Source organism: Xiphophorus maculatus, chromosome 9 (assembly GCF_002775205.1).
Source record: "Xiphophorus maculatus strain JP 163 A chromosome 9, X_maculatus-5.0-male, whole genome shotgun sequence".
Lineage (NCBI taxonomy): Eukaryota > Metazoa > Chordata > Actinopteri > Cyprinodontiformes > Poeciliidae > Xiphophorus > Xiphophorus maculatus.
The window spans coordinates 2,342,387-2,355,481 of record NC_036451.1 but is presented as its reverse complement, the minus strand read 5'-3'; the positions used below and the strand labels follow the sequence as shown (position 1 = coordinate 2,355,481).

Sequence of the window (13,095 nt, the reverse complement as noted above, 5' to 3'; positions counted from 1 at the left end):
TTAAATATGTCTGTCCACTCACTAGAGAGTCCACTAGTTAGAATCCATCAAAACAGCAATCATCCCACAATATCTAAGCACATTTTATGTAATTAGCCCTTCTACCTAGAGCATTTCCATAATTGATGTGCATTCATAATTGAAGAGGCACAATGACATTTTTATTGCCACTAGAAAAATTGGGTCAGGAACTTGAGTGTTTTTGCTGCACACAGCAGAAGGACGCTGAAACGCTGGAAGGATTGCACTTTGCGCTGATTGGCCAACCAGTTGCTCTTCTGCAATTTAACACGTTAGTTTGGAAAACAAACTGAAGGAGTTGTATTGAAATACTCTCCTATTGTGTCTGGCTTTTTAAGATTTTACACAATAATAAATGTTTTATCATAGTTTGTAAATGCAAATTCATACTTTTAAAAAACTGATTGTAATCTGCTTTAAAGCTACAGTTTGTAATTTTATAAAAAAAATATGTTTTTTACATATTTGTTTTAACTGCCACCATGTTGTCACAGTATAATATGAGACAGATAAAATGTGAAAAGATCAATCTCCTCCACTCCTCCCTGAGCTGCAATGGCCGTCTAAAAAAACTTACCGCTCCTATCGGAAAACAACCGATCAGAGCCAGGAGGCGGGTCCTATCGCTGTCAATCAACCTTGTGAACGCTATGCTAAATGTGCTAATGGCAGAGAAACAATTTGCCAATCAGAAAAACCATTTATCTGTCGCCATTGGTGGCTATGCTAACTAAAAGTAGCTTTTCAGCAAGATATAGGAGCTTGTTTTAAGTAAATAATTCCTTAATATTGGTGAAAAAGTTTTAGTTCCCTTTGTAAACTTGTAACAAATAATCTGCCAATGAAATTAGTACTTTTTCATCAATATTAAATAATTATTGACTTAAAACAAGCTCCTATATATTGCTGAAAAGATTTGGCAAAAGTTAATTTTGTCTTAAGATGTTTGCAATCGAGACTAGACTAAAAATACTTGGTAAGATTTTCTGTTTTTTCATTGCAATCATTTATTTTAACTTATATTTTATATTAATGATTAGAAAAACCCAGATATTTATTTAAAACAATAAATAAATGTGTTATTTAAAAATGTCAGGATTCCATTTTTTTCCTCATCTTTCCTCCAACCTGAAAGTTGGAGGGGAGATGAGAAAAATATTGGTTTTAGTATCCTGATACCTAATGAATACATTTGCTGCTTTGTGAAACTATTTTAGCGCTGAAATGTTTAATTATCCCAACCAAGAATAAAAGAACAAGTCTGACATTTACAGGAAATCCCTTCCCAAATGTTCGATTCGACTTCAGCTGCTGTCCTTTAGCATTTCAGCCAAAGGACTAATAAAAGCTTAATGAGTTTCTGCAGCAGCGACGCTTCGTTACGCTGACACTGAACATCACTCTGTGACATCATCACTCAGGTTTTAACTGGACCCTTCAGTTACGACTCACGTATTTTCCACACAGCCATTTATGAAGTCATAAAATCAGATCTTCATGTGAATCACACGTGTGGACGAAGTTAATGAGTTTTAGAGGTTTTATTTGGTGAACTTTGGAGTCTATATTTCTTCATAATGCAGATTTTATTAGTGGTTGGCATGTCGAAGGGAGAAGTTATGATTTTGTTTTAAACTCCCCATGTCTCAGAAGTGCCATGTTATTTCAGAAAGTCTCTTTTTAGCTTTCTACGAACTCCGTTAACCAATCTGAGCGGATAATGCCTAATCAGAGCTAATAAACTTAAGATTGAGAGATCAACACTGCAAAAACACAAAATCTTACAAAGTTTTTCTGGTCTAGTTTCCAGTGTAATTGTCTTATAACACTAACTTACAAGTAACTTTTCAGTTTTAAGAAAATACTTCCTTAATCTTGATGAAAAAGTTGTAGTTAGTCTGGCAGATAAATTTACTTACAATAAGACATGGGAATAACGGGGAAAATGTGTTGTTATAACTGAAACATTCTGCCAGTGGAACTAGAAGTGGGTTGCTAGGTAACGGGCTGGGCATGGCTGGGGTTGCTTGGTAACAGCAAAATAATCTGCCAGAGGAAGTACAACTTTTTCATCAATATCAAGAAATTATTTACCTAAAACAAACTTCTGTATCTTGCTGATAAGTTACTTTTAAGCTAATTTGTTTTAATTCAAGCGCACCAAGATGTTTGTGTCGAGACAAGAAATACGTGGTAAGATTGTGTGTTTGTGCAGTGAAAAAAGGATTAATGTATAGTAAACATAGCAAAATTGTGAGACCTGCAACAGGATTTTCTTATAACTACAGAATATGTTCATCAGAAAATACCTCAATAAAATAGAACATCTTCAAAAAGTTTAGATTATATCAGCAATTAATTTTCATATATGTGTTATGTAGCTCTACCAGATGTAGAGTGTTATATTTTAACATGTTTTGATCCATTTGTTGTTTTCATAACTTACAAAACCCCCAAATCTCAGTTCATCTAATACAGAATATTAGATAAAACCAATAAAAAGGGATTTCTGAAACATGAATTATATGTTATGGTGAAAGTTTTTGTTTCATTGGCAAATTATTTCACTTATAACATGAAAAAAATGTCTTAACTAAAATAACCTGACTTAAAACAAGCTCCTTTGTCTTGCCGAAGTACTTATATTTTAGTTTTGTTTTATTTCAAGTGTAATAAGACCTTTGCACCAGAACTTAGACACAAGTACTTCATAAAATGTTGTGTTATTACAGTGTTGCTTGATTGTACTTGTAAAAGCTCCGATTGTGCACATTAAGGCGTCATTTGTGCTTCACAAGACTTCTTGCGATTCTAATGAATTTTAAAGTACTTCTTGTTGCACTGAAGTCATTTGTGGAAATGTGATTATCACTGGGAATGATCCTCCGCCCCCCTTTCGGCTCTTTTCTTTCTTTTTTTTGTCACGCTGTGCTCTTCTCTTTCATCTTCTCAACAAAAATGATTGAAGTGCACAAAATCGCTGCTTCCAATCTGGAGCAGCAGGTATTTTATTTAAAAGAAAATGCCCTAAACCAGATCCCACTTGGATAATTACTCTTTAAAAAAATTTTGCAAAAAGAAAAAGATTTCTCTGGAGTTAACACTGTTTCTCTCTGTTTTTAGAGTACAGTCGATTCGAGGCTAAGATCCATGACCTGAGGGAACAAATGATGACCAGCAGCGTCAGCTCCAGCTCCACGTCTCTCCGCTCCACACAGAAACGCACACTTTACATCAGGTACTGCAAAGCCAACGCACAAAACCCAGAGACGACTGATTCTCCTGTGTCCTTCTCACTGAAAAGACCACTGAAAAATCTAATCTCAGCTGTCTGCTCGTCTGTGAGCGTGAAATCCTGAGAAAAGGGTTATCTCTGATAAAATCTCCATTAGATTTAGTGGAAAACGCAGCATTGTGTGTCTACTGTCTCTGTGTCTGTCTTGTCCTTGCCTGGCTTCTCTGAATCACCACATCCGTCCTTTACATGCCCGCTCTGCAGGGGCATGTAAAGGAGGCCCAATTTCAAGGCCTTAAATTACAAAGTAAAATTTATTTTATGTCATATAGCATTTTTATAACAACATAAGTTAACATAGTCACTTGACTGTGCCATGGAGGGATTATTTGTTTGTAAACACAGCCGATCACAGGTCTTAAATGTTGTCGCAGGATTATTCTATCTTGTATGTAACTAGCTGCTGACATACACTAGCTAGCTAGCTAACTAGCTAGTGTTTTTGCTTCCATCATGAGTAAGTGCAAATGTATCACCAATTGTGCTGGCTGACGTTCATTAGCTTAAATATCACTCAGGCTAGCATAGAAAAGGTCTTAAAAAGTCTGAAATTTGACTTTTTGTTTGAAAATAACCAATCAGTTTTAAAGTACTAGAAAAATGTCAGACAGGAAATGATTGGTTCAGCTGCTGCTGTTGGGGTGTGACAGATTTGGGGTGTTTGATGCTCTGGGCTGCTGTTAGGTGTCCATGCATGTATGTACAGTATGTCTGAACACATCAGGTATTTGTACCAAATACTAGTGCATTGTGTGTAATAGACAGGTTAACCTTTTCTGTTGCCTCAGTGGAAATGTCACTGACACAAAGTGACATACTGTATGTCCTGTGTGTGGAGCTGCCCTCTGTGTGAAAGGTGTGTGTGTGTGTGTGTGTGTGTGTGTGTGTGTGTGTGTGTGTGTGTTTGTGTGCGTGTGCGTGTGCGTGTGTGTATGAATTGCTTCTGTTCTCCTCCCTGCTTCCCCAACTCATTTTAAATTCACACCATTATGGTCCATTTTAAACACACTGCATGGCTCAATACTCTGACACTGCAACCGTTTATGACACTGCGGAAGAGGTGATGGTTGGTGCAAGGTATGACAATACCTGAGCTCTTTCGGTTCTGCCGTTTTTCAGTGTTTGGCTTCAGAAAGATGGTATTCAGAAAGAATACTTGAAGAGTCCTGGCAGAAATGCTTCACAATCAATACTAACCTGCGAGGGCTCGAGGATTTAATGAATTTGTAACAAATCATGATGCGTAGAAGCTCAACTGGGGTTTGAGGTATGTTTGAAGGTTTTGAGTTTCACTGTATACTGAAAAGGGCATTGTTGTTTGCTGGATGGATTCCTGCAGGACGTTTTGATTTTGAATCCTTTTAAAATGACCGAGCAGACAGGCTTTATGAAATGTAATGTCGTACTTTATGAGCTATCTAGAAAAAGTCTTTAATTAAATGAGATTTTAACTTGGGCTGCATTCAGACAAGCCCTGTTTAGCCCGCTTTAATTGAACTAATTCAGTAGGTGTGAATGCATAATCAAACTCTGATTCGGACCAAACTCGTCGTTCTACAAACCTCGGTCTGGGTTTGGTTGAAGTGAACTCTGGTGCAATTCGAATGAAACCAGAGATCGCTCCAAAAGCAGGAAGTGGACTACAGCTCAGTGCATTCTGGGTAAATAGAACCAAAACAAACTCACTAAGCTAGAGTTGGCAGAGGAAATGTCTTGTGTTTTATTTTTTAGACAAAAGAGAAGTCCTCTGAGTTAAAATCTGAAGCCACGCCATACCTTTTTACATTTCCTGAAGAAGAAAGCTGAGCTGAGTGTCTTCTTCTGATGTCTTTGTGTCGTTTCCTTCAGTGGTTCTTGGCGCAGCGCCCCCACAGGCCAGGAGGTGAACAGGTCTTTCAAAGGGTTTGGATAGTTTGACTCAGTGCAGTGTGAAAGAGAACCGCAAACTGAAACTGAAACTGAAAATTTAACGAATTGAACCGAGTCTGCCAGACTATCAGGTGTGAAAACACCTTTATGCCTTAAAGGGGCATAATATTTCACATGTTCTTATGACTGTTAAATTGAATCCCACAGCTGTAAAGATGCTGTATGTTAGAGGTGTGTGATCCAATACCAGATAAATCTCAGGCCAGTATCATCAATACCAACAAAAAAAACTTGTGACCTTCAGCTGTTTTTGTGGTTTGTTCTTTAAATTATTTTGTTAAAACCTTGGACTGAAAATTAAATTGAAGTATTTCAATCTAGTTCTGGACGTTTTTTCTTTAGATTTGCACAGAAAAGTGTCTAATTGTCTGTATACAAGATTTGTTCAAAGAGATGCAGGTGAACTAAAAGGACAAGAGGTTTATGCTGCAGTCGGTTTTCATATTGTTGCCTATATTATTTGATCTTGCACAGAAATATGATACATCTCCCTTTTCCTTTTGTTTCACCCTCTGAAATAAAGCCGCATAAGCAGAAATCCCATCTGAGCTTTCAGTGAAAGTTAAACATGAATGGAGTAATAATTTAACTCTGCAGAAGTCCCAGTCAGCCATAACTGCTACAGAAGCTTATTTAACAAAGTAATTGTGTTTTTGTCACACATTATTGTAATTATGAATGTTTGTTCTCCCTCTGGAGTCTTACCGCGGAGATTTCCACTCACGAACAAATAAAATATGTCCAACTAAGAGCCGGTAATTGAATTAGAAACACGTTTAATAATTCTACACAGTGACACTTTTTCTTTTTTTTGGTTTCAAATCATTTGGCGGATGTTTGCGTCTCTGGGTTTAAGATTTTATTCCCTGGTGATGTAGAGCTTCTTAGATCTGAAACCCTGAACTTCATGTTTGCACTGCGTCATCCAACAACTTTTAAATAAACTCCCTCACTGTATGACCAGGTAACAGGCAGAGATGGGTAGTAAATACTTACATTTACTTGAGTAGCATTTTTGAAAACGTAATGAAGTTTTGCTACTTTTACTTTATTTTCTACCCACTGAATGAAAAACAAGCAATGTTTTAACCAAAACTTTGCCAGACACCTGCAGTTTATATTAAAATTTTATAATTTCTTTATTGAAAGAAACTGATCTGGAAATATTTTATTTTGCCTGATTTTGTTGTTTGTTACTTTTATGAGATATTGTCAGTTTTTGGTTCTTAAAATACCAAAATTTCCTGCTAACTTTGTATATTGGTTTGTCTGATTATGTAATTTCTAAATATTAAATAATTGATCCTTTGATCAGCTACTCAGCTGGGTAGTAATTAGTTACATTTACTCAAATACATTTACTAGAGTACTTTTTGTTTTTTAAATAAATCTACTATTAAGAATAATTTTACTACACTGTTCTCTTTACTTTTAGTTGGATAATTTTATTAGGAAGTTTTTCTACTCTTACTGGATTCTCTACCCACTAAGTGAAAAACAAACATATTTCAACCAAATATTCACCAGACACAAAACTGCACTTTTGTTAAAGTTTCATTTGTTTTTTTTTATGGAAAAAACTGATTTGGAAAAAATTTATTGTTATATTTTGTTACTTATATGAATAATTGTCATTTTTGTCCCTAAAATACCCAAATTTACCCTTAACTTTATGTTTTGATTTGTCTGATTATATAATATTTAAACATTAAATGATTAATAATTTGATCAGTGACTCTGCATTTGAGTAGACTTTATACCAAATACTTTTTTACTATTACTTTAGTCTTTTCTTGGATTACTTCAGTACAATTTCCAATTTCTTCGCCCACCCTCTGGTAATATGCTGCAGGCTGCACATGCACAGCATTTGCACACATTTGCAGCCCATATTTTCTACAGTCTGTAAGGTCACAGCGTTACAGCAGTAATTAATGCATGTCCTTTGCTTGTGTAATTAGATTTCATTAGTTTCCCACACAGGAATTACACAGTAAAATTAAAGTTAAATCAGCTGCTTATGTTAAATATGGTGAATCTATGCAAACTTTGCTCATCATCTCCTAGTTAAACCTGCCAGCTGGATTCATGTGCAATGTGTGAAACACTTGCTTATATGCTGTGACAACATGGAAGAAAAATAAAACAAAGGAAATGAATATGATGAATGTTGCTTCTAGGCAACAGCTGCCCTTTTATTTTATGCATGTGGAACCACTAATGGAAAGTTACCTCATGCTTTAAATATACAGTACAGACCAAACCTGTGTGTCCAAACTTTTGGTCTGTACTCAATACAGACCGTTCTGATGCTAAAAATTAGCATCAATGCTAAACTCAGCTAAATAGTAGTCATTACTATTTAGTAATAGTAAATTACTATTAATTAGTAATTAATAGTAACTTACTTTTTGACATCTTGCCATATTAGGCAAGATGTCAAAAGCATCTTGCCTAATATGGACTTGCACCATTCAGTATGTTACAATGAGTGTATAAGCTAAAATTAGCCAAAATGCTAATGTTAGCGTGATTGCTGTCAGTAGCATGTGGGGCATCACTAGCATGTTGTCTGTAATTGACTTACTCCATTCAGTACACTAAACATGGCTAATAAGTCAGGAAAATAGCTAATAGCTTATTTAAGCTAAAATGCTAATGCTAACCTGAGAGAAAAAGATAATGCAGAATAATATTATTGCACCGCCTGCGGCAGTGCAATAACCTGAGGGGCATATTCATCAACCATCCATTACCAAAATCCTCCCTCAGTCTTTTTGGACTGAGGGAGGAAGTCAGTGTGCATGGAGAGAACCTGCTAACAGGAAATTACATTTTTTTAAAGCTCAATAAACAAAAAGTAAACAAAGAAAATAGTGAACAAGACATCTGTGAACATTTTACCAAACTGTAAAGTAAGCCACGAGTAGTACCATAAACACAGAACCAAGAGAACCAGCATTATTCCATCATAAAAAACCCTTAGACATTCTTCCTCTTGGTTGTCAGCAGGAAGGGCATGATGAGGGGCATCCGTGGCAGGAGGGCGATGATGAGTAGCAATTACAGGACAAGCATCAGTGGCCCGAGTGACCGGACTAACGGCAGAGGCCGGAGGGGCAACAGTACCAGGCCGAGCAACAGTGGCATGAGCAGGGCACCTGCCACACTTGCTCGTCCTGCAACAGTCAGGCAGGAGGGGCAGCCTCATCCTGCGAGCATCAGTGGCAGGATGAGGGGCATCAGTGGCAGGAAGGAGAGGATGAGTAGCAGTTACAGGACGAGCATCAGTGGCCAGAGTGGCAGGAGTAATGGCAGTGGCCGGAGGGGCAACAGTGGCAGGACGAGCAACAGCACCAGGACGAGCAGGAGCAGGGTTCCTGCCACTGTTGCTCGTCCTGCAACAGTCAGGCAGGAGGGGCAGCCTCCTCCTGCGAGCAACAGTGGCAGGATGAGGGGCAGCTGTGGCAGGATGAGGGGCAGCTGTGGCAGGATGAGGGGCAGCCGTGGCAGGATGAGCAACAGTGGCAGGATGAGGGGCAGCCGTGGCAGGAGGGAGAGGATGAGTAGCAGTTACAGGACGAGCATCAGTGGCCGGAGGGGCAACAGTGGCAGGATGAGTAGCAGAGGCATGACAAGAAACAGTGGCAATAGTGGCAGCAGAGGCAGGATGAGGGGCAGTTACAGGAGCAGCATCAGTGGCAGGAGCAGTGCCACTGATGCTGCTCCTGGCCGGCAGGCGCCTGGCAGGCAGGCGCCTGCCGGCCAGGCGCCTGCCACGGGTGGCAGGAGGGGCAGGACTAACAGCAGTGGCAGGACAAGCAACAGGGGCAGGACAAGCAACAGGGGCAGGATGAGCATCAGGAGCAGGGCGCTCCTGAGCGCCAACCTGGGAAGTCTTGCTACTTAAAGCAATTTCAGAGAAAAATTTCCCCTCCTTTTCGAAAACTTTCCAGTGCGGGTCAGTTTCTCTTGGACCAATATTTCCAGAGACTGTGCTCTCTTCCACAGATGAGAGCACAGTCATCTCTTTAACTTCAGAAAATCCTTCAGAAGGAAGAGAGGACATATCATTTCCCAAGAAGCTGCTCTCAGCTTGAGAGCTACTGCTGTCCAAATCACTTCCAGGGAGGCTATAATCAAAGATTTTCCTCATACCTGTAGTCACCAAGTATCCTAGTCCGAAGCCAAGTGAAAAAAACACGCCAACTGGTATCTTTGAGAAACTAGTCATTTTGGACCGCTAAGTCAATTCTGACTGAGGTTCTGAGAGACAAGCAGAACCTCAGAACCTCTTTGACCTTTGATGTTCTGTGACCTCATCAGTGAGCTCACGATGGCAAGATCTTGCTGCTGGCCGTTGCTACGGAAACGATCAGATCAGGTCTGCGAATCGAACAGCTGGCCCTTTGCACGTGACGTCACTCTCTCCAGAACTCCGCTCACTCCGCCATACACTGTAAAAATATTACTGGGTAATTATATGTTACTGGAAAAGATCGCCAGTGAAACGCTATTTAAACCCACAACTAGTCTGAAAAACAACAAATCAAAAAATACAATTAAAATTAATATCAATTATTTCCACTTCTGTTTAATCCAAATTAAGTCAGCGGCTCCATCGGGCCCCCAGGGCTTCAGGGGCCCATAAATGCTAATATTTTAACACAGACCACAGATACATAAATGTAACATTTATTTATTGAGATGATCAATGCTGCTAAATTTGATTTAATGGTTTCAGCTTACATAAATTAAAAGATTTCAAATTGTTTAACGTTTATATGCAAGGTTTTAAGGATCTGGCAAGTTTACTTTGTAAAAGTTCAAAGTACAATATTCATTTTGTTTTGTTACCATAGCAACAGTCTGATGCTATGAGTTTAATATTTGAGTTTGAGCTCTGTTTGTTCACAAATACAAATTAGTAAACTGCAATTACAACTTATTGCTTTTTAGGTTGGCCATTTAAACTTCTCCAGCTCTCCCAGATTTCACTAAACATACGAAGCTGTTAGAGGTGCTGCTGTTTTTAGGGGCCCCCAAGTCAAATTCTGCTCCAGACCTCATACAGCCTTGGACCGGCCCTGAATGATGAGTTAAATCCGCTGCACTGCGTAGAGATGAGCAACAACCGGGAGATTTAAATAAATGCAAAGCATTAATTAGTTGTACCTACATCTCCTGGTTTCATTTAGTAAACGGAGTCGTTCTACCGCAGCAGCGCCGCTACGGACCGCAAGTAAAACAAGTCCTTTTTCCCCTCCAGCGTTGTGCGCATGCGCGAAATTTCCAGACGTAAACTACAACTTGCAAAGTTCATATGTGTAATTATCTGATCTAACAGCACTTTACTGTAGCACCGTATCCTTTCTGTACTTCTCTTTATCTAATATTTTAGTACAAGTTTTCTCCATTTTATTCAGGCGCCGTTAAAACTCTGGGTGGCTTTTTTTGACCTTTCGACAGGCTATTTACAGCTCTCTCTCTCTCTATCTCTCTGTCTGTCTCTGTCTGTCTCTCTGTCTGCCTCTCTCTCTCTCTGTCTGTCTGTCTCTCTGTCTGTCTCTCTCTCTCTCTCTCTGTCTGTCTGTCTGTCTGTCTGTCTGTCTGTCTGTCTGTCTCTCTCTCTGTCTCTCTGTCTGTCTGTCTCTCTCTCTGTCTGTCTGTCTCTCTGTCTCTCTCTCTGTCTGTCTGTCTCTCTCTCTCTCTCTTCTCCATCTAATTTCATTGTCACTCACTCCTGTGCCTTTGCCCTGTTTTATTGATGAAGCCAGGAAGGACTTTTGGGAATTCAGTTTATTTCAGCCCTAGTTGTCTTGCATTCACACAGTTGCAAAAACATATTGCTGGCCTATTTTTCCCAGGTCTTTTCCCTGTGGAAGAGTTCGCTTCCTGCAGTCACACACACATATTACCATTCAGGTGGAAGAGCAAGCATGAATTACACAGAACTGGACAAAAACACTCCCACCTAACTGTTTTGCTTATTAAGTGTTTAAATATATGAATAGTGGTGCTTATCTGAAGACATATTTTCACAAAGGTTAGGAGTAAGTTAACTTTGTCTTATTTCAAGTATATTAAGATATTGGCTCTAGAAAATGCTTCTAAATATTTGGTAATATTTTGTGTTATTTCACTGTAACAACTAACACTCTTTGAACAGAACACTAATTAGGAAAAGCCTGACTGTTGAATGGATCATTGTCCCAAAAGACTGATGTTCACTGCAAAAACACAAAATCCTACTAAGCATTTTTAGTCTAGTTTCTAGTGTAAATATCATAGTACATTTAAACACAGACAAAATTAACTTATAAGTAATTTTTAAGGAAGATATAGGTGCTTGTTTTGAGTCAATACATTTTTTAATACTGATTTAATAAAAAGTACTAGTTCCACTGCCAGATTATTTCACTTATAGGATATTTTTCAATGTTTTAAATGAAATAATCTGTTAGTGGAACTACAACTTTTTCATCATTTTTAAGGAATTACTGACTTAAAAGAAGCTCCTATATCGTCCTTAAAAGTTACTTGTTAGTTTTGTTTTATTTCAAGTGTACCAAGACATTTTCACTAGAAATTACATCATACATACTTGGTAATATTTTGTGTTTTTGCAGCATAATCTGCCAGTGCATTAAATTTAGTCTGTGAACATCTGTTCCTTTTGTTTTCAGAGCTCTGTTCGACTACGATGGAAGTGCTGCAGACCTGAGTGCGCCCAATCAGGCCCTGCCGTTCGGCTTTGGGGACATCCTCCATGTGAGCAGCGCCGGCGAGGAGGAGTGGTGGCCCGCCCGTCACCTCAGCCCTCCGCCCCCAAACTGCCCTGAAGTTGGACTCATCCCCAGCCGAAGGAGGTCAGAGAGCTGAGGGGTTCAGAAGACATCGGTGGGGTTCACAGATTGTGTCTCTGGGTAGCTGATGGTATTACAATCACGTAAATCAGTGTTTCTCAAACCTTTTCAGACCGAGGGACACTTATCCCATTTAACACTCACAAACCACCTCACTAGAAATTTCCCCACAATAACACAACATCTTAATTTATACAACCTGACACAAAAAGATTAATCTCCTAATGTGACTGGCCACAATAACACCGTGAAGAAATCTACTGGGGACATTTTTGAGTTATTTGCATGATAGAAAACACAAGGAAATCAAAAATGTTCTTTACTACAAGTGTTGTGTGCACTAATAATACACATTTGTAATGGAAATGCAGCTTTTTTCCATCTAAACTACAAATAGAATATGGACTGAAGAGACTTTTAGGGAACATTTATGTCCCGTTCTTTCGCCCTTAAAGGCCAAGAAGATGTGTTAAATCTCAAAATATCCCATTCTGGAGTCAGAAGCTTTTACCTGTAAAAGGGAAAATTTAAATAATGCATAGAAGCCGGTTGGAAATGATCGCAGCAGTGCAGGAGACTCTATTAAATAGACGGAGTAATCCAGACACCTAAAAGGAAGGAAAATCGTTACAAACGGCGAGGTTTAGAGCCAATATACGTCTTTTTGTGTTGTTGTTGTTTTTTTCTTTACAAATCTGTTACATTTACTTGAGTAAATTTATATGTACAGTCAAAACAAACTGATTTTAATTCTGAACAGACAATTTAAGTCAGTTCTAGTAGGAATAAAATAAAGAAACTGAAATTTAATAAAAATAGGTTTACTATCTTGGTCAAACATGTAAAAAATAAACTTTCTTTCAAATGGTTCAGAAAGTGCAATTAGGAATTGTAAGTATAATGTAAAAATTAACAATAAGGCATAGAACTAGCCTGAATAGATCCACCCTTTTGGACACACAACGTTAAAAATGATTCACTTTT

The 13,095-nt window shown here is 38.5% G+C and overlaps 1 protein-coding gene across 10 annotated transcripts in view; it reads left to right on the top strand.

The window, feature by feature from the left end:
• LOC102219363 (discs large homolog 1-like protein) overlaps positions 1 to 13,095 on the top strand; it is a 132,398-nt gene that overhangs the window by 108,662 nt on the left and 10,641 nt on the right. For all 10 annotated transcript variants that reach the window (XM_023339928.1, XM_023339927.1, XM_023339929.1 and 7 more), the window contains 2 exons: positions 3,145 to 3,259; positions 11,932 to 12,114. In XM_023339928.1, the coding sequence (XP_023195696.1) occupies positions 3,145 to 3,259; positions 11,932 to 12,114 (298 nt within the window). The remainder of the gene's footprint in view (positions 1 to 3,144; positions 3,260 to 11,931; positions 12,115 to 13,095) is intronic.